The sequence below is a fragment of the Saimiri boliviensis genome, chromosome 15 (genome assembly GCF_048565385.1).
Source record: "Saimiri boliviensis isolate mSaiBol1 chromosome 15, mSaiBol1.pri, whole genome shotgun sequence".
In the NCBI taxonomy this organism is placed as follows: Eukaryota; Metazoa; Chordata; class Mammalia; order Primates; family Cebidae; genus Saimiri; species Saimiri boliviensis.
The window spans coordinates 25,313,411-25,334,980 of record NC_133463.1 but is presented as its reverse complement, the minus strand read 5'-3'; the positions used below and the strand labels follow the sequence as shown (position 1 = coordinate 25,334,980).

The following is a 21,570-nucleotide window of genomic DNA, read 5'->3' as shown; positions in this document are numbered from 1 at the left end:
TATAATGAATCATCATGTATTTATCATGTGAACGTTTACTAAAAAGCCAGTTTTAAGAAGGCTTTCTCTTGCCTGATAGAATAAAATGCCCCTAGAAGGGCTGTTCTTTGGTGCAACCTTGGCCTGAAAGTTTTGGAAATGCAAATGTCTGCTGGAGAGTGTGAGGCATTTATTGTAAATCCTTGATGGCCTCTTCTGTCCGAGAAGGGGGGCTTCTAAGAGGGGGAGGAGGCTGACTTAAAACTAAAAGGAAATTGTCTGGTCATCTTCACCTTTACAAATAAAACGAGAAGGAAGCTCTTAGAATAGCATCTGGATCATGATTCTGAGTTCTTTAAGGCTGGAAATTATAATTTACTCCATATTTTAGTTGAGTTTTGTTGTCATTTTCATTGTGGTTGTTGCCTTTATGACTGTCTTGTTTTCTCAAGTCTTTAGCAACCAGTCCTGTGAAACCAAAAGAACTTGTCTTCAAGAACATCAAAGAAAGAAGGAGCCACTCTTCTTTCTTTGTTGCTTGGAAGGAGGATCAACCCCAAGAATAGAGAGGGCAGTGGCAGCATTAGAGAGCAAGTCTTGCTGCAGGGAAGGAAGCATGGGCTGAGCCCAGAGGACCTGGCAGGTCAGGTTGGAGCTGCCCAATGGGCCTTTGGAACCAGTGCCACGCTGGATTCTTCCCTTCCTTCTGCTGTCCCTGACTACATTTCCTAATACTCTTTACCCGTGCTCTGCAGCTCATCACCGTCTGGTCTCCATCCTCACTTTTAACTCCCAACACTGCCATTTCAAGCAGTGTAAAAGCATTATCCAAGGGCCAGGCGCTGTGGTTCATGCCTGTAATCCCAGCACTCTGGGAGGCCGAGGCAGGCGGATCACTGAGGTTGGGAGTTTGAAACCAGTCTGACCAACACGGAGAAACCCTGTCTCTACTAAAAATACAAAAATTAGCAGGGTGTGGTGGCCCATACTTGTAATCCCAGCTACTAGGGAGGCTGAGGCAGGAGAATCCCTTGAACCCGGGAGGCGGAGGTTGCGGTGAGCTAAGATTGTGCCATTGCACTCCAGCCTGAGCAACAACAGTGAAACTCCGTCTCATAAAAAGAAAAAGAAAAAGAAAAAAAAAAGCTTGTTAAGATCTCATCACAAAATCTAAAGACTTTCCCTCCTTTATTTTTAACTGATTTCTCATGTTGTAACAAATAGCTTTTCAGGATCTGATGCAGCAACCCCTCAGGAGTAGCTTCCTGGAGAGGGCTCAGCTTCCCCATACTCCCCCATTGCTGAGATTACTCCGTGACTCCCCCTCCTCTCTTCCCTCCCCCCCTCCCTCTTCCTCTTTTTCCCTCTTTCTCTTCTTCCCTTTGCCCTCATCTTTTGCCCTGTCTTTCCACGTTCTCGGCCACATTCTTGCTTTTCCCCTTCCCTCCCTGCTGGTGTGCAACACACACACTGCAGCTGTGCTCAACTATATTCCTGTTGTCCCTCACCTGAGAACGCCATGCTTTTTATGTGCTTGTGTTAGTCAGGGTTTTCTAGAGGGACAGAACTAATCGGATAGATGTATATATGAAGAGGAGTTTATTAAGGAGCATCGACTCACAATCGCAAGGTGAAGTCTCACAATAGGCTGTCTGCCAGCTGAGGAGCAAGGAAGCCAGTCCAAGTCCCAAAACCTCAAAAGTAGGGAAACTGCCGGGGCGCGGTGGCTCAAGCCTGTAATCCCAGCACTTTGAGAGGCCGACGTGGGTGGATCACGAGGTCAAGAGATCGAGACCATCCTGGTCAACATAGTGAAACCCCGTCTCTACTAAAAATACAAAAAACTAGCTGGGCATGGTGGCGCGTGCCTGTAATCCCAGCTGCCTGGGAGGCTGAGGCAGGAGAATTGCCTGAACCCAGGAGGCGGAGGTTGAGGTGAGGCGAGATCGCGCCATTGCACTCCAGCCTGGGTAACAAGAGTGAAACTCCGACTCAGAAAAAAAAAAAAAAAAAAAATGAGTAGGGAAACTGACAGTACTGAGAGCCCCTGACAGATCACTGGGTGTAAGTTCAAGAGTCCAAAATCTGAAGAATTTGGAGTCTGATGTTCAAGGGCAGGAAGCGTCCAGCATAGGAGAAAGATGAAAGCCAGAAAACTCAAGTTCTTCCACGTCCTGCCTGCTTTATTCTAGCCACGCTGGCAGCTTGCTGGATGGTGCCCACCCAGATTAAGGGTGGGTCTGCCTCTCCCAATCCACTGACTTAAATGTTTATCTCCTTTGGCAACACCCTCAAAGACACACCCAGGAGTAATACTTTGCAACCTTCAATCCAATCAAGTTGACGATATTAACCATCACAATGCTCTTCCTCTGCTAGGAGCCATCTCTTCCTCCTTCTGCTCTCCCACATCCTTGCTTTGTCAGCTTCTTCCAGAAACGGTTCCCTAATGCCCAAGACTGCGGTGGGATTCCCTCCTGTCTGCTCCCACGGCACCCTTATTTTTTGCTCCCCCACCATAGCACTTACTAAAACTGTATTATCCATTTTCTGATCTGCTTTTCTTTTACTAGATTCTAAGCTCCTCAAAGGCAGGAACCATTTTGCTTAGCATGTTTCTCTAAGGCTTTGTGTAGTTCTTGGAATAAAATCAGCACTCAGTAAATAATTTATTTTGTATGAATGAATGAGCATAGCGGAATCTGAGTGTCTATAATTCTTTGTTGTGATTGCTGGAAAAAATGTATGCAAAATGCCCAGTAAGGTTCCTGGAAAAATAGCATTTCATAGATGGTAACTGTCTTAGTGATGTCACTCCTCACCATACCCATGAGACTCCTGAGAGTTGCTCATGGTTGTACACTTTGGATGTGGTCATGCCTTGCATGTAATACATACTTAATGTATATGACTGAATTGAATATGTGTTTAATATATTAAGTAAGCAGGGTACATGATTTATTTTCCTTCTGTGTCCATGTTTAGAATAAAGGTGATGATTATGTAGAGAACATGTTTATTTTTCATGAAGCATAGAATGTGTCTTTTTTTTTCAGGCACAAATGCATTTTATAATAATGCTTTTGAGAGAACCCAAGTATTTCATTGTCTTGTAGGTGATAACTTGCCACTGGACTTTACTTTTTAAAAATATTACCCAATGTCTGTAACCTGGAATTTGAAAGAATTCATTAAAATATTCAAAGTTTGAAAGAGAAATATTCTGACACGTCTGTTTGCCTTGCCTCAGACTTGCCTTGTTTTCTTTGCTTTTTGTGTCCTGTCTCTCTCTGCAGCAGCCTCTCCCTCTCATCAGCACTGTTGAAAGAAGAAAAAATGTCGGTGTCATCTCCTGAAATCAAATGTGAGACTTCCAAAGTCACCAGAAGTTCCTTTGGCAGTTGTTTTATTTTTGACAGTAGTTGGAGGAAAGCAGTTTTAGAAACACAAAAGATTAGGAAAGGTAACTTTATTATTATTATTTTCCTTAAGAAAACATAGAAATCGTGCCTTGAATTTACACGTATTTTTTTCATCAGGGAAGAGACATTTTCTGTGACATTTATATAAGAATTACATCTTAAGCTGATGAAAAAGAAAAATGAAAGCAAACTAAAATTAATTTAATTAATGTGATTCTGTGACTCCTGATGGAAACAAATTTTAAAGAACATTTCTTTTTTTTAACTCAAATTTGTCTTAAATAACTGCATTTCTCAATATCCAATGCAGTACTATATCTGTTGAATCACAATCCATTTTATAAATAGTGTTTTCTTTTAAATAACTCGAGGTGATTTTTATATTTCAAGACATCCAAATCTTTAACAGTGCTTTTATGTATTAATAAGTTTTTTTTTTTTTTTTTTTTTTTTTTGAGATGGAGTTTCACTCTTGTTGCCCAGGCTGGAATGCAATGGCACAGTCTCAGTTCAGTGCAACCTCCATCTCCCAGGTTCAAGCGATTCTCCTGCCTCAGCCTCCCAAGTAGCTGGGATTACAGGTATCTGCTTCCATGCCCAACTAATTTTTGTATTTTTAGTAGAGACCAGGGTTCACCATGTTGGTCAGGATGGTCTCAAACTCCTGACCTCATGATCTGCCCACCTTGGCCTCCCAAAGTAATGGGATTACAGGTGTGCACCACCACACCTGGCAGAGAATCCTTTAAAAAGAAAAAAAAAAAAAAATATATATATATATATATATATAGTGTTTAGTTCAAAGAACACCCCCCACACCTTTAACTTCTTCTTTTTTTTTTTTTGAGACGGAGTTTCGCTCTTGTTACCCAGGCTGGAGTGCAATGGCGTGATCTCGGCTCACCGCAACCTCCGCCTCCTGGGTTCAGGCAATTCTCCTGACTCAGCCTCCTGAGTAGCTGGGATTACAGGCACGTGCCACCATGCCCAGCTAATTTTTTGTATTTTTAGTAGAGACGGGGTTTCACCATGTTGACCAGGATGGTCTCGATCTCTCGACCTCGTGATCCACCCGCCTCGGCCTCCCAAAGTGCTGGGATTACAGGCTTGAGCCACCGCGCCCGGCCACCTTTAACTTCTTAATCTTCTTTTACTTTTCCATTTAATGCTTTTAAAATTTTAAAAAATAATTTGACCATCTCTTTGTGCAATGGATATGTGAGGTTAATAAAAAAACCAGTGTTGATGCTTCAGTGTTGCGGTTTACAGATTTGGTATGCAATTTTACATACAGAAAATTAAAATTAGTTCCTCAAGTGGAATTCTTTGATGTCCTTTTGCTAGCTCAAATGACATGTGTTTACACCTCTTATTTACATAAAAGCAGGAAAGTGGAAAGACTCAGAGTGCTAGAAAATACAAGACTCTTGAAAGTGCCTTTTATTTCAGTGTGAAGGTATTTAATATGGTGGGAATTCTGAGTAAAACAATGAAGGCAGAAGATAGTGATGACTGTGGAAGATCTGTGAAGCTGTTCTTTTTCCTTATTCCACTCTTGCTTCTTTTTTTTCTTGTTTTTGTTTGTTATTTTGTGTGTGTGTGTGTGTGTGTGTGAAGATTGGGTTCTATCTTATTCCACTCTTAATCAGCCCCTTAATCTAATCCTTCCTGCAATCCCTATAGTCGAGATGTAGAAAGAAAGCCATTCTCCTGGGAAAGATGCTAGATAAATTACAGTTACTTAATTTTCTTTACTTGTTATTATTTTGTGTATTTCATTATATATTTTAGTATGTAGTAAAACAAGTAGTATACATTTAATCAAGATGATTATTATTTTTTTTAACCAGAATATGCCACAGCATTTGGTAGAGGAGACCTCAAAGAATGTATCAAAATGCCTTATTTACCAGGACTGCAAAGTTGCCAAAAAAGTGTAAGTTCGACTTCACTAGAGGTTCCGAAGAGACTGCCACGTGCTGATGCCAAGGTGTCTGCAGTCAGGTAGATCACTGCTGTTTAAGTCTCATTTTGTATTTTTAGTAATACTGCTGAATGTGAGGTTTTTCTGGCCAGTGAATTGAATTCATTTTTGCCTGTTGTTTATCATAAATCATTTAATTTTTAAAATCTAAGCCATTTTATTCAGTTTGACAAGTCGGCACTTTTCTCTGTTTTTGGGTGACATTACCAGAAAAGATTCAAGGGCATTTTTTTTTTCTAATGCTAAAAATTAGCACTCTGCAAATTAAAAGGTTTCTGTTCCCTGTATATAGAACCTTGTGCTTCATTTCTAGTCTGACTGAAGTAGTGTGAAGGAAGATTCTGAATGAGATGTTGGCCTATTTGACATCCTGCACTGACTATTAGAAACAAATTTTTCTGCCAGAAAAGTCTCCTTGACTTTGAATACTGACATTTGAAAACATTATTACAAATACTTTTCCTGCTAAAAATCAGACTGACATGCTATTAGAAGAAAACTCAGCCGGGCATGATAGCTTATGCCTATAATCCCAGGACTTTGGGAGGCTGAGGTGGGTGGATCATGAGGTCAGGAGATTGAGATCATCCTGCCTAACACAATGAAACCCCATCTCTATTTTTTTCAAGATGGGGTTTCACTATATTGGTCAGGGTGGTCTTGAACTCCCTACTTCAGGTGATCTGCCAGGCTTGGCCTTCAAAGTGCTTGGATTACAGGCGTGAGCCACTACCCCCGGCCCAAGGATCTCTAAGTCAGTAAGATAGTCTCACATTCTATACAGCTTTTGCTTTGATTTATTTGTTTGTTCTTCAGATACTTGCTGAGTGACTAGAAATGTCTAGTAGTTATTCATTCTGGTAGCATTTTTAAAAAGTGAAGCACTTGGCTGGGCATGGTGGCTCATGCCTGTAATCCCAGCACTTTGGGAGGCCGAGGCAGGCGGATCACCTGAGGTCGGGAGTTTGAGACTAGCCTGACCAACATGGAGAAACCCTGTCTTTATTTAAAAAAAAACAAAAACAAAAAACAAAAAACAAACAAAAAAAAAGTGAAGCGCTTATAGTATTCAGAGTTGCAACTCTCTTTAGGGAAGGATTTACATTTTTATATTATCTTCCTATTATAATGAACTTTGAAGTCATCCAGTCATACCTAGAACACAAGATTAAAGTTTCAAAAGATGTTTCTTGAGTTTTCCAGCTAATATTATTGTTCTTTTCAAGTACTCTTGAAATAAATTTGGGTAATATTAAAATGAAAAGTTGATAATTTTAATTTAAATTATGAAAATAAGAATAAGAACTTCTCAGAAAAAAGGAAAATAATTATTTGATAATCTACCCATCCTAACATATCCAATTTTATTGTTGAATATTCCCTTCTATCAAAAGAAAGAAAAAATTCTTTTTCGTGGATTTCGTTGTCATGACTTTAGTGTACTAAAAATTTCTATCCTGCCTTTTAAAAAGCTTAATATATGCATTTGGTCATGCCACTATATCTTCTTTAAGCAGTCTTACCAACCACATTATATTTCGCTAAGGATCCAGAGTTTACTTAATCACAGTTTACTTAAATGCTTTGATTTTTTTGGTTTTGTAAATAAAACCACAATAAACAATACCATACATATAGCGTTTCTCATCATTTTTAACATTATCTGAGGACAGATTTTCAAGCTATAGAAATATAAAATGCAAAATTGTTCTGTCTAAAGTAAGGTTAGAAGAAAATAAGGCAGAATCAGAAATGGAAGAGAGAGAGAGAGTTGCTACTAATGGTAACTTACATCAGTGGCGGGATGCAGAAAGAAGAGGGACTGTTTGAAACATGACTATAAAGCTACCAAGGACAGTCAGTTAAATTGGAACCAAGACACTTGTGCCCCTAACTCTCAATTTAAGTCATTTTGTCTCTTTCTTTCTTTTTCTTCCTTCCTTCCTTTTTCTTTCTTTCTTTCTTTCTTTCTTTCTTTCTTTCTTTCTTTCTTTCTTTCTTTCTTTCTTTTTCTTTCTTTCTTCTTTCTTTCTTTCTTTTTTTCTTTCTTCTTTTTCTTTCTTTCTTTCCCTTCTTTCTTTTTCTTTCTTTCTCTTTCTTTCTTTCTCTTTCTTTCTCTCTCATTTCTTTCTCTCTCTCTCTCTTTCTTTCTTTTTTCTTTCTTTTCTTTTTGATGGAGTCTTGCTCTGTCGCCAGGCTGGAGTGCAGCAGCATGATCTCAGCTCACTACAATCTCCACCTCCCAAGTTCAAACAATTCTCCTGCCTAAGCCTCCTGAGTAGCTTGGACTACAGGCGTGTGCCACTACACCCAGCTAATTTTTGTGTTTTTAGTAGAGATGGGTTTTCACCAAGTTGGCCAGGATGGTCTCTATCTCTTGACCTCATGATCCACCCACCTGGGCATCCCAAGGTGCTGGGATTACAGGCATGAGACATCGTGCTCGGTCTCTCTCTCTCTCTCTCTCTTTTTTTTTTTTTGAGATGACGTCTTGCTCTGTTGCCAGGCTGGCATGCAGTGACATGATCTCAGCTCACTGCAACCTCTGCTTCCTGGGTTCAAGCGATTCTCCTGCCTTAGCCTCCTGAGTAGCTGAGATTACAGGGTCCTGCCACCATGCCTGGCTAATTTTTTGTGTTTTTGTAGAGACAGAGTTTCACCATGTTGGCCAGGATGGTCTGGATCTTCTGCCCTCGTGATCCATCTGCCTCGGTCTCCCAAAGTGCTGGGATTACAGGTGTGAGCCACCACTCCCGGCCTATGTCATTTTCATCAAGGGTAACAGTGCCCTTTGGGGAGGGGGTAGGAGTGTGTAGGGCTGCCTGTGCCAATGGACTTTGTATCAGTATGGAACGGTCTTGTTACCCTTCCTTCCATGTACATGCTCATCTTAAACATACTGGAAGCCTGGAAAACGCCGTGAATTAGTCCTTTCTGGATCTTAATTTGGGGTCTTTATTTTGCTTCTTATTGTTTCCACATATTTCAGGGTCGTGTTTGTTTGTTTCTGTTTTCCCTTTGTGATTTGACTGTAAAATTATTTCTAAACATTGTACATTGATTTGAATGTGAATTTACTTAAGTCAATGAAGGATAATTGAATATATTTTATTCATGTTATGACAAGTGTTCTTCATATATAAAGTGGAATAGTAATGGCCAAGTGACATAATGTATATAAAGTGCTTGGCAAACATAAATGTTAGTTCTTTTCCCTGCCTTTAACTCAAGTGTCTTCATTTTAGCCGTTGTAGTGAGAATATGTCAGATTGTCTGCAAGTATGTTGTTCTCCTCTGCACGTTGCACAGCGCCCTGTGAAGGAGCAGTTTTGGCAAAGCAGGGAAGTACTCATTTTTGTTTGTTTTATGCACAACTCCTTACCCTCCTTTTTCCCTCCTTGTGTGAATATTTGATTAAAAGTGTTTTTTGTTTTTTTTTTTTTTTTTTTTCAAATTTTCTTATTGGTAAGCAAAATTTTTTTAGTGAATCTCAGAGCACACTCTAGTAATATAAATAATAATAGTATGGAGTACTGCAAAGTTGCTGCTGACTTTTAAAGTGTAAAATAATTTCAAGAGGCCGGATGTGGTGGCTCGCACTTGGAAATCCAGCACTTTGGGAGGCTGAGGCAGAAGGATCGCTTGAGGCCAGCAGTTTGAGACTAGCCTGGGCATAGTGAGACCCCATCTCTACAAACATTTTTTTTTAATTCGCCTTGTGTGGTGGCATGCACCTTTCATCCCAGCTACTCGAGAAGCTAAGGCAGTAAAGTTCCTTGAGCCTAGGAGGTCAAAGTTACAGTGAGCTATATGATTGCATCACGCTGGCCTGGGAGACAGTGAGACCTTGTCTCAAAAAAAATATTGTTACAAGAAATTTGGGGCCGGGCGCGGTGGCTCAAGCCTGTAATCCCAGCACTTTGGGAGGCCGAGGCGGGTGGATCACGAGGTCAAGAGATTGAGACCATCTTGGTCAGCAAGGTGAAACCCCGTCTCTACTAAAAATACAAAAATTAGCCAGGCATGGTGGTGCACACCTGTAGTCCCAGCTACTCGGGAGGCTGAGGCAGGAGAATTGCTTGAACCCAGGAGGCGGAGGTTGCGGTGAGCCGAGATTGTGCCATTGCACTCCAGCCTGGGTAACAACAGCGAAACTCCGTCTCAAAAAAAAAAAAAAAAAAAAAATACAAAAAATCAACTGGGCATGGTGGCATGTGCCTGTAATTCCAGCTACTCAGGAGGCTGAGGCAGGAGAATTGCCTGAACCCAGGAGGCAGAGGTTGCGGTGAGCCGAGATCGCGCCATTGCACTCCAGCCTGGGGAACAAGAGCAAAACTCCGTCTCAAAAAATAAATAAATAAATAAATAAAGAAAAAGAAATTTGGGATTTTTATAATGGATTATCTCACCTACAGCAGATTCAATCATGATATATTTCCCCTAATAATCTACTTATTATCTAGATGTATTCAGTGGGAACAAAAAAAAGTTATGACAAAATTTAGATTGAGGTGATTGATAGGTAAAAAGTGCACAAATAAGTGATAGTTGGTATTCAACATATTCAAACAGTCTGTTTATCTCCATTCCCTCTCTCTTAGCCTTGCTTGAGTCCCGACTATAGTGAGAGGTGTGATAAAGATCTGTGGGAGAAGTTAGACATACCACTCAGCCACTGGTAAAAAGTAAGGTGTTGGGGTGGCTCATATCTGCTTCTGATGGAATTCGTTATAATGGAAAGATTTTCTTTCTTTTTTTTTTTTTAACATTTATTTAATTTCCACTGTGATGGAATTCAACAAGTGAGTTTCACTGTACTCTGAATTTATATATAAGTGATTTTATGATAATATGTAATGTTTAGGATAAAGAAGACCAAAGAGACAGGCAGCGTGCCACCACTTCAGGAGAAATCAAAAGGTAAGCTGACTCATCCTTTTTCCCACCACCTGTCTTGGGTGTCATGTACCTTATCGAAAAAAAAAAAAAAAATCATTTTTTAAATTGGTTTAATTGTTTTTGTTTTGTTACTACTTCTTTCAAGCTTTGTTTATTTTATAAACTAAGTGGATTCTGGGTTCGTTTTAAACATGCTTTTATAATTTCAGGACTCTGGGGTAGGCCCTCATCATATCTCACTTGGGCCATTTAGCAGCCTGCAAACTGGTCTTCTTGTTTTGAATGTCTGATCTTTGAAATCCTTCAATGCCACAAAAAAAACCTAAAACTTTGACTTCTAATCACATTATGCTCTTCTTCAAAAACAATGACTCCCTCATTACCCACAGACTAAGTATGAACTCTTTAGCTTGGCATTGAACCCCTTACCATCTTCCCTCAGCTTTTTTTTCTAGCTTTATCGTCTAATTGTTATTTTCGTGAATCCTGTGTGCTTATGACCTTCAATACAGAAACTTATCTATGCACCAACAGTTTTGTTCCCAGAAAACTACTCTTAAGTCAAGTTACTCCTAAGTTCATGGTGACTAAAAGGGTTTATAGCACTAAGATATATTTTATTTGCCATTTGTCCTTCAGTTTGTCAAATGATTCATCCTTTCCTTATGTGTAACAACTATTTCCTTAAATGCTAAAGATTTTTATTGAATCAGTAACAAATAGCCTAACATTCAAAAAATCCCAGGACCAGACAGATTCACAGCTGAATTCTACCAGATGTACAAAGAAGAGCTGGTAACATTCCTACTGAAACTATCTAAAAATTTGAGGAGGAGGATTCCTTCATAACTCATTCTATGAGACCAGCATCATCCTGATACCAAAACATGCAGAGACACAACAAAAAAAGAAAACTTCAGGCCATTATCCCTGGTGAACATTGATGTAAAAATCCTCAACAAAATACTGACAAACCAAATCCAGCAGCACACCAAAAAGCTAATCCACCATGATCAAGTAGGCTTCATCCCTGCAATGTAGGGTTGGTTCAACATACCTGAGTCAATAAAGTGACTCGTCACATGAACAGAACTAAAGACAAAAACCACATGATTATCTCAACAGATGCAGAAAAGGCTTTTGATAAACTTCAACATGGCTTCATGTTAAAAACTCTCAATAAACTACATATTGAAGGAACATACCTCAAAATAATAAGAGCCATATATGACAAATCCACAGCCAACATCATACTGAACAGTCAAGAGTTAGAAGCATTTCCCTTGAAAACCAGGGCAAGACACTCACCACTCTTATTCAACATAGTATGAGAAGTTCTGACCAGAGCAATCAGGCAAGAGAAAGAAATAAAGTTCATTCAAATAGGAAGAGAGGAAGTCAAACTATCCCTGCTTGTAGATGACAGGAACTTATATCCAGAAAACGCCATAGTCTTGGCCCCAAAGCTTCTTAAGCTGATTAACAACTTCAGAAAAACTTCAGGATACAAAATCAATGTGCAAAAATTGATAACATTCCTACACACCAACAACAGTGAAGCCGAGAACAAAATCAGGAACACAGTCCTATTCACAGTTGGCACAAAAAGAATAATATACCTAGGAATACAGCTAACCAGATCTCTACAAGGAGAACTACAAAACACTGCTCAAAAAAAAAAAAAAAAAAAAAAAAAAAAAAAAAAAAAATCAGAGATGACACAAACGAGTGGAAAAACATTCCATGTTCATGGAGAGGAAGACTCAATATAGTTAAAGTAACTACTCAAAGCAATGTAATTCCTATTAAACTACCAATGACATTCTTCATAGAACTAGAAAAAACTATTTTAAAATTTATGTGGAACCAGAAAAGAGCCAAAATAGCCAATGCAATCCTAACTAAAAAGAACAAAGCTGGAGGTATCACATTACCTGACTTCAAACCATGCTACAGGGCTATGGTAACCAAAACAGCATGGTACTGGTACAAAAACAGACACATAGACCAATGGAACACAATAAAGAGATCAGAAATAAGGCCACACATCTACAACTATCTGAGTTTTAGCAAAGCTGGCAAAAACAAGCAATGGGGAAAGTTCTCCCTGTTCAATAAATGATGCTGGGCTAATTGGCTAGCCATGTGCAGAAGATAAAGACTGGACCTCTTCCTTACATCATAAACAAAAACCAACTCAAGTTATATTAAAATGTAAAACCCCAAACCATAAAAACCTTGGAAGACAATGTAAGCAATACCATTCTAGACACAGAAACAAGCAAAGATTTCATGACAAAGATGCCAAAAGCAATTGCAACAAAAGCAAAAATTGACAAATGGGATCTAATTAAACTAAAGTGCTTCTGCACAGCAAAAGAAACTATCAACGGAGTAAACAGACAACCTACAGAATGGAAGAAAAATTTTGCAAACTATGCATCTGACAAAGGTCTAATATCCAGCATCTACAAGGAAGTTAAATAATTTACAAGAAAAATACCACCTTATTAAAACATTGGGAAAGAACATGAACAGACACTTTTCCAAAAGAAACCTGCATGCGGCCAAGAAGCATATGAGAAAAAGCACAACATCACTGATCATTAGAGAAACGCAAATCAAAACCTCAGTGAGATACCATCTTGCTGAGTCAGAATGGCTAAAACGTCAAAATATAACAGATGCTGGAGAGGTTATGGAGAAAAAGGAATACTTATACACTATTGATGAAAATGTAAGTTAGTTTAACCATTGTAGAAAATGGTGTGGTGATTCCTCAATGACCTAAAAACAGAAATACCATTTGACCCAGCAATGCCTTTACTGGGTCTATACCCAAAGGAATATAAATCCTTCTGTCATAAAGACACATGCATACTTTTGTTCACTGCAGCACTATTCACAATAGCAAAGACATAGAATCAACCTAAATACCCATCAGTGGTAGACTAGACAAGGCAAATGTGGTACATATACACCGTGGAATACTATGTAGCCATGAAAAAGAACAAGATTATATCCTTTGCATGAACATGGATGGAGCCAGAGGCCATTATGCTTAGTAAACTAATGCAGGAATAGAAAACCAAATACCACATGTTCTCACTTATAAGTGGTAGCTAAGTGATGAGAACACATGGACACACAGAGAGAAACAACAGACACTGGGGCCTGAAAGTGGAAAGTGGGAGGTGGGAGAGGATCAGGAAAAATAACTAATGGGTACTAGATTCAATACTTAGGTGATGAAATAATCTGTATAACAAATTCCAATGACACAAGTTTACCTATATGACAAACCTACATATGTATTCCTGAATTTGAAATAAAAGTGAAAAATAAAGTTAAATATTTTTAAAACCTTATTTTAAATTTTTATCATAATCATACTTGTCTTCCTCTAACACACTCATACTTCCATGACTTTGGCTTATGGAATAATGGAGTTAACACCTCGAAACAAACAACAAAACCCAAAATTACTAAGTAACGCTTCTATTGACATTATTGACAGCTGTCAGAATTAACTTGTTAGTAGCTGTGCAAGCTCAGTCTATAGAAGTTTATAAGGTTAAATGTTCATCAACTTTTCCTTGGATATTTTCTTTATCCGAATTTCCATATACTAAAAAAGCTTCTGCAATCAACAGACAGTGTAAAATAAAAATATAAATGTTAATTAGAACAGAAGACATTGCTGACCAGGTGTGATGGCTTACGCCTGTAATCCTAGCGCTTTGGGAGGCCAAGGTTGGTGGATCATGAGGTCAGGAGTTCAAGACCAGCCTGGCTGATAAGGTGAAATTCCATCTCTAATAAAAATACAAAAAATTAGCTGGGCATGGGGGCATGTGCCTGTAATCTCAGCTACTCAGTAGGCTGAGGCAGGAGAACTGCTTGAACCCAGGAGGTGGAGGTTGCAGTGAGCCGAGATTGCATCACTGCACTCCAGCCTGGATGACAGAGTGAGACCCCATCTCAAAAAAAAGAACAAAAGACATTCCTTTGAATCTTGGCCAAAGTGAACATTTGCCAGCCTCTTTTCCAATAGGCCATCATTATGGCTTCTGTATCTTATTCACCTTCATATCCCTACAGTGCCTACACTATTTTCTGCAACAGACTGAATTTTCAGTAAATATTTATTAAAAATTATTTTCCTTCAGAGTCATACAATAAGGGAGTTCATGGGCCAGACATGGTGGCTCATGCCTGTAATTACAGTGCTTTGGGAGGCCAAGGCAGGCAGATTGCTTGAGCCCAGGAGTTCAAGACCAGCTGGGCAACAGGGCAAAATCCCATCTCTACAAAATACAAAAATTATCCTATGGTGGCTCACACCTGTACTCCTGGCTACTTGAGAGGTTGAGGTGGGAGAATTGCTTGAGCTGGGGAGGCAGAAGTTGCAATGAGCTTAGATTGTGCCACTGCGCTCCAGCCTGGATGACAGAGGGGGATACCCTGTGTCAAAAAAAAAAAAAAAAAAAAAAAAAAAAAAAGGAAGGCAGCTCATGCATCAGGTATTCATTTTCATTAAACAGATATGAATTATTTTCTATTTTGTGCCAGACATTGCTCTAGGTGCCTGGGCTCAGGGAATATTTCTGAATGAAACAAATATCTCTGCCCTGGTGGAGTTTACATTCTAATGGAAGAATATAACCAACAGACATTAAATATAACAAATGAGTCTATTGTACAGTATGCCAGAAGGTAAGTGCAGTAGAAACAACAACAAAATAGAGCAGGGTAAGGGATATCAGAAAAGAATGATTTACAATTTTGAATAGACAGGTTAGGGAAGGTTTAACAGAGAGTAATCTTTGAACAAAGACTTGAAAGAAGTGAAGGAGTTAAGTTATTCTCTTAGAACCAGCAAAGGCTCCAGGTGCAGGATGGTGCCTGACCTGTTGCAAGGATATCAAGACTGCAGTGTGTCTAAGTAATGGAAGATGAGGTAAGAAAAATAATGGAGTATCTGATCGTATAGGGCCACAGAGACGAATTTCTGTTTTGTTTTGTTTTGTTTTGAGATGGAGTCTCACTCTGTCACCCTGGCTGGAAGTGCGGTGGCGTGATATTGGCTCACTGCAACCTCCGCCTCCTGGGTTCAAATGATTCTTCTGCCTCAGCCTCTTAAGTAGCTAGGATCACAGGTGTGTGCCACCACACTGGGCTAATTTTTGTATTTTTGGTAGAGACAGGGTTTCACCATGTTGGTTAGGCTGGTCTCAAACACCTGATCTCATGATCCTCCCACCTTGGCCTCCCAAAATGCTTGGATTACAGGTGTAAGCCACCATGCCTGGCCTGAGAGGACTTTTAATTTACCTCTGATTATAATAAAGAGCCATTGACTGATTTTAAAAAAGAATGATTTTAATGTGATCAGAGTTTTTAAAGGATTACTGTGGCAACTATCATCTATTTCTTTTTCTTTTCTTTCTTTCTTTCTTTTTTTTTTTTTTTTTGAGACGGAGTTCTGCTCTTGTTACCCAGGCTGGAGTGCAATGGCGCGATTTTGGCTCACTGCAACCTCTGCCTCCTGGGTTCAGGCAATTCTCCTGCCTCAGCCTCCCAAGTAGCTGGGATTACAGGCACACACCACCATGCCCAGCTAATTTTTGTATTTTTAGTAGAGACGGGGTTTCACCATGTTAACCAGCATGGTCTCGATCTCTTGACCTCATGATTCACCTGCCTCGGCCTCCCAAAGTGCTGGGATTACAGGCATGAGCCACCGCGCCTGGCCTCTGTCATCTATTTCAATAGTTGTACCTTAAAAAAAAAAATGACCTGAGAACTTCCTCTGGCTATGATGAAATAGCTTTTAAAAGACTGTCTTTACCAGTAGACAGAACTTGAGAGACCCACATATGAAGGAATAACCAAAGAGAAGTGAACCCCAAATTCTGTGAATAATTTCCTCTGCAAGTATTTGTCTGTTCCCAAGTAGTTGTGTACTGGGCCAATATTTTTAAAAAATCAAGCAGAAAACAGCTTCTAGGATGCTTAAGAACTGAGCATAGAGATTTCAGTAACAGCATTTGCTGTGGAAACAGAGGCAGGAGTTTAAGGCCTGCCAAGATGGAGAGCTGTTAGTACACACTCTAGGTTTTCAGTTGAAACTCCCGTAGGGCTGTACACCATAAATAGAGGCATACCAACAAGGATAGATTGGATTTCTTTTTTTATTTTTTGAGGCGCAGTCCCACTCTATTGCCCAGGCTGGAGTGCAGATCTTGGCTCACTGTATCCGCTGCCTCCCAGGTTCAAGCAATTCTCCTGGCTTAGCCTCCTGGGTAGCTGGGACTACAGGCATGTGCTACCTCACCTGGCTAATTTTTATATTTTTAGTAGACATGGGGTTTCACCATGTTGGCCAGGGTAGATGGGTTTTGGCACATTGGCCAGGCTGGTCTCAAACTCCTGACCTCAAGTCATCTGCCCACATTGACTTCCCACAGTGCTGGAATTACAGGCATGAGCCACCATGACTGGCTTAATAGACTAGCTTAAAAAAAAACCTAAAACCCAGTCTGGACTGGATTAAATGGATCTTCCTGACAAGAAAATGAAATTGTCTCTGGAAAACTGTAAGACGAACCAGAGCCATATAGGTTTTCATGCACAGTGTCTAGCATCCAGTCAAAACTTACTAGGCATAGAAGAATAACAAAAAACAAGAGGGGAAACAGACAACAGGAGCAGACCTATAAATAATACAAGTGTCTTAGTCTGTTTGTGCTGCTATACCAAAATTCTGTAAACTGGGTTGCTTATAAATAATAGAAATTTATTTCTGTTAGTATCTTTAGTAACAAGGAGATAATTATCTCTAAAGCAAGCTGAGAATTTAATCTATACCTTGGTGGGCCATGTGCCCAGTTAAAATTCTGTTATGAAAGAAGAGGAAAAAAGTTTTAAGAGATTGATTAATAGTTTGCCAAAATTCTTTTTAAATTAAAATTTCTAACTTTCTATTATGGGTATTTTGAAATGTTGTTTTGTCATTTGGTCTTACAGCCATCTACCTTGCCAAAGACACGTTATTTCTTATAATTAATAGATTATTAGATTGTCTATGTAGATTATCATAATCATCTATAAATAGTCAGTTTTGTTTCCTTCTTTCCAAATTCTATGCCTTTCTTTTTCTTGTTTTATTAAGCTGATTAGAACCACAAATACAATTAGAACCACAAATACAATATTGAGTAGAAGTGAATAATAGGCATCTTTGGCTTGTTTCCAGTTTTAAAATAAATCCCTTTAATGTTTGCTTACTAAGAATCATGCTTGCTTTAGATTTTGAACAGATAAGCTTAATGAAGTTAAAGAAGTTCCCTTTAATTTGCTAGAGTTTTTTTTCTTTTAAGTGAAAGTTGAATTTTACTAAATAATTTTCCTGAACTGATTGAGGTGATCACATGTTTTTTTATTTAATATTTTAATGTGAAGAATAACATTTACAGATTTTGTAGCATTGTCACCCTTGCATTCCTGAGATCACCCAGTTGAGAAACGGTTTATTATTTGTTTATGTTCTGATATATTTAATTTGCTAATATTTCATTTGGGATTTTTTACCTATGTTGGTAAGTAGAGTGAGATTGCCATGAATTTTCTTTTTGTTCTGTCCTTGTCTGGATTCAGTGTCAACATTATAACGGCCTTGTGGAATGAATTGGAGACTATTTCTTCTCTTTCTATTCTCTGAAGAATACGACCTAAAATTGAAATGATCTTTCTCTTGAAAGTTTGAGGAAATTCATTTGTAAAATTCATTTGGGTTACTTGTCTTCTTTGGGACAATCTTTTAATATTGATTCACTCATTTTAAATTTAGGACTCTTAAGGCATTCAAATTTTTCAATCAGTTTTGGTAAGTTATATTTTCTAGAAACTTATGCATTTTGTCTAAGTTTTAAAAACTTATTAGCAAAAGGTTTAGTCTTTGCTTTATCTGTAATTCTGTTCCTCTTTTTCTCAATATTATATGTTTGTGCCTTCTTTTATTTTCTACAGTAATGTCACCAGTGGTTTTTCTTTTTTATTAGTTTTTTTCAGTGAAGAACTTTTGGCTTTTTATAAAATCTCTTTTATTGTGACTTTGTTTTCTACCTCATTGATTTCTCCTCTTTTCTATATTATCTTTTTTCCCTCTATGTTCTTTGAGTTTTCGCTTTTCCTAATGTGTATCTAATACCTGTCTTTTAAATTCTCAATTTCTTTTCTAACATAGACATTTTAGGGTGTAAACCTCTCTCTATACAACTTTTGCTCCATTACACAACTTTTGTGATATTTATCATTTAGCAATAAATATTTTTTATGTTATGATTTCTTTTTTGACTGATAACTTAGAAAGTGTGTTGATATGATTTGGCTCTGTCCCCACCCAAATCCTCATCTTGAATTATAGTTCCCATAACTCCCATGTGTTGTGGGATGGACTCAGTGGGAGATAATTGAATCATGGGGGCATTTCCCCCATACTGTTCTCACAGTAGTGAATAAGTCTCATGAGATCTGATGGTTTTATAAGGGGAAACCCCCTTTGCTTAGTTCTCATTCTCTCTTTTCTGCCACCATGTAAGACGTGACTTTTGCCTTCTGCCATGACTGTGAGGCCTCCTCAGCCACGTGGAACTGTGAGTCCATTAAACCTTTTTTTCTTTATAAGTTACCCAGTCTCAGGTATGTCCTTATCAGCAGCATAAAAATGGACTAACACATGTGTATAAATTTCTAAATATTTCAGAATTTTAAATTTCTCTTATTCACAACTTCCAACTTAATTGCATTTGTCCATATGATACTGATTCTTTGAAGTTTTTTCAGGTTTGCTTAATGCCTGGAATCTAGTTATTTTGCTGCTAGAGAGTCTTTTAAAGTGTTAAGTCCATTGTACTGATAAGAACAGAAGTCCGTAAATGTGTAACTTGAGATAGAACAAATGACTACTTCATAGTGTTGTTGTATGGGTAAAACAGATGTAAAGTACTTGACAAAGATCATTCAAAAATGCTATCTATTGTTATTACTACCACCCTATGATAGAAGCTTGATTAATGCTATTTCAGCTAAGTGAACATTTTATTTTACTTTACAATTTTACTTCTCAGCATTTGTGAGAAATGTTTTTATTTGAAGAAAAATAACTTGGTAGACATGTAAAATATGAAATGAGTTATTTATGGAGATTGTGTCTTTTACTTTGAAATAAATTTCAGTCATCACATGTTTTAAAAAGTAGAGAATCAGATTAGGTTGGTATGAAAGTAATTGTGATTTTTAGAACTGCAATTACTTTTGCACCAACATAAGTTTATATACTTAAATACAAGCATTAAAAGATTTTAGATAAATATTTTTTGAGGCACATAGTCATTTTAGAAAGTAAGCATTGAAGCTGAGTATGGTGGCTCACACCTGTAATCCCAGTACTTTGGGAGGCTGAGGTGGGCAGATCACTTGAGGCCAGGAGTTCGAAATCTGCCTGGACAACATGGTGAAACCCTGTCTCTACTAAAAATACAAAAACTAGCTGGGCATGATGGCACATGCCTGTAGTCCCAGCTACTCAGGAGACTAAGGCATGAGAAGCACTTGAACCTGGGAAGTGGAGGTTGCAGTGAGCTGAGATCCCACCACTGCACTCCAGCCTAGGCGATAGAAAAAGATTCCATCCTCCATCTCAAAAAAAAAGTAAACATGGCATTTTTAATTCAAAACATATGTTATATCAAAAATTAGTAGTTTAAAAATTTTTTTCTGGGTACATAGTAGGTGTATATATTTATGGGATATATGAGATATTTTGATACAAGCATACAATGTGTAATAATCACATCTGGGTAAATGGAGTATCCATCCCTTCAGACATTTATCCTTTGTGTTACAAACAATCCAATTATATACTCTTTAAGTTATTTTAAATGTACAAGTAAATTATTATTAACTATCATTGCCCTGTTGTGCTATCAAATACTAGTTCTTATTCATTCTTTGTATTTTTTATACCTATTAACCATCCCCACTCTCCCCAACCCCCTGCTATCCTTCCCAGCCTCTGGTAACAATCCTTCTATTCTCTGTCTCCCTGAGTTCAATTGTTCTAATTTTTAGCACCCGCAAGTAAGTGAGAATATGTGAAATTTGTCTTTCTGTGCCTCACTAATTTAACCTAACATAATGATCTCCAGTTCCATCCATAACGTTGCAAACGACAGGATGGCTTTCTTTTTTATGACTGATTAGTACTCCACTGTGTATATGTATCCATAATATCCAGTTTCCCCACCACCATTTATTTGTAGACTGTCTTTTCCCCAATGTATATTCCTGGCACCTTTGTTGAAAATGAATTCACTATAGTTGTGTAGATTTGTTTCTGGGTTGTTTATTCTGTTCCATTGGCCTATGTGCCTGTTTTTATGCCAGTGCCATGCTTTTTTGGGGTTAGTATAAGAACTAGTAGTATGTAATAGTCATTTGTGGAAGAAATATTTAAGTTACATTATATTTAATGGAATATGATTCATGTGTCCTTAATTCATTTTAATAGCTGACTCCCCACCTCCTCCTCCAGGTTCTGGCTTCAGTGATCCTCTCACTGGAGCATCAGCCCAATACTTAGAGAGACTTTCCAAAATGGCCATATTGGAATATAATACCATTTGTCAGGAAACAACCAGGAAATCAAAAAAAGGCAGGAAGCGAGAGCTCCGAGACTGCTGACAAATGTCACACAGTGTTATGCTTTCTTCAGTGACTTTTCAGCTTTATATTTTCTTTTTTTTCTTTGGGCAGATTTTGACAACATATATTTTCTTTTTTTTTATGTGATACGATGCATAATGATTTACATACAAATGAAAATGTAAATAGGAAATAAATATGTTAAGGATGAGTCACTTGTATATTGTTAACATTACAGAGAAATTATATTTTTTTCTTATTTATGTTGAAGGGCTATAAATTATGGTTTATGGGAAAATAAGCATAAGAGAAATTTTATTCCATGAATTTTACATATATTGATTGTGTGTCTTGATTCAATTGGATACTCTTGAGTGTCTATTTTATGCAATGACCTGGGCTAGCTGCTGAGAAAGATGGAAGAAAAAGTGAGGTCTTACTGTTGAAGTCAGAAAGCAGTCAATAAAATGTCTTATTTTTCCCTGCTTGAGTTTGGAAACAGTGGCTAGGTAAGTATTCAAGCAGAGGATGATGAAAATTTAGCTTGGTTTGCTGATAAGCCCAGGATGGGAAGCCCTG

At 38.2% G+C, this 21,570-nt stretch overlaps 1 protein-coding gene across 1 annotated transcript; it reads left to right on the top strand.

The window, feature by feature from the left end:
* The first annotated feature begins 3,315 nt into the window (after nucleotides 1-3,315).
* On the top strand, nucleotides 3,316-21,030 carry C15H8orf89 (chromosome 15 C8orf89 homolog). Its single transcript, XM_074386616.1, has 4 exons — nucleotides 3,316-3,442; nucleotides 5,252-5,405; nucleotides 10,250-10,305; nucleotides 20,882-21,030. The coding sequence occupies exons 1-4, from the start codon at nucleotides 3,316-3,318 to the stop codon at nucleotides 21,028-21,030; spliced, it is 486 nt and encodes a 161-aa protein (XP_074242717.1).
* Nucleotides 21,031-21,570: the final 540 nt, after the last annotated feature.

Coding starts and splice junctions, on each gene's coding strand:
- C15H8orf89 (XM_074386616.1), top strand. CDS start 3,316: ATGTCGGTGTCATCTCCTGAAATCAAATGTGAGACTTCCAAAGTCACC. Junction 3,443..5,251: donor AACACAAAAGATTAGGAAAG/GTAACTTTATTA, acceptor TTTTTTAACCAG/AATATGCCACAGCATTTGGT. Junction 10,306..20,881: donor ACTTCAGGAGAAATCAAAAG/GTAAGCTGACTC, acceptor CTCCTCCTCCAG/GTTCTGGCTTCAGTGATCCT.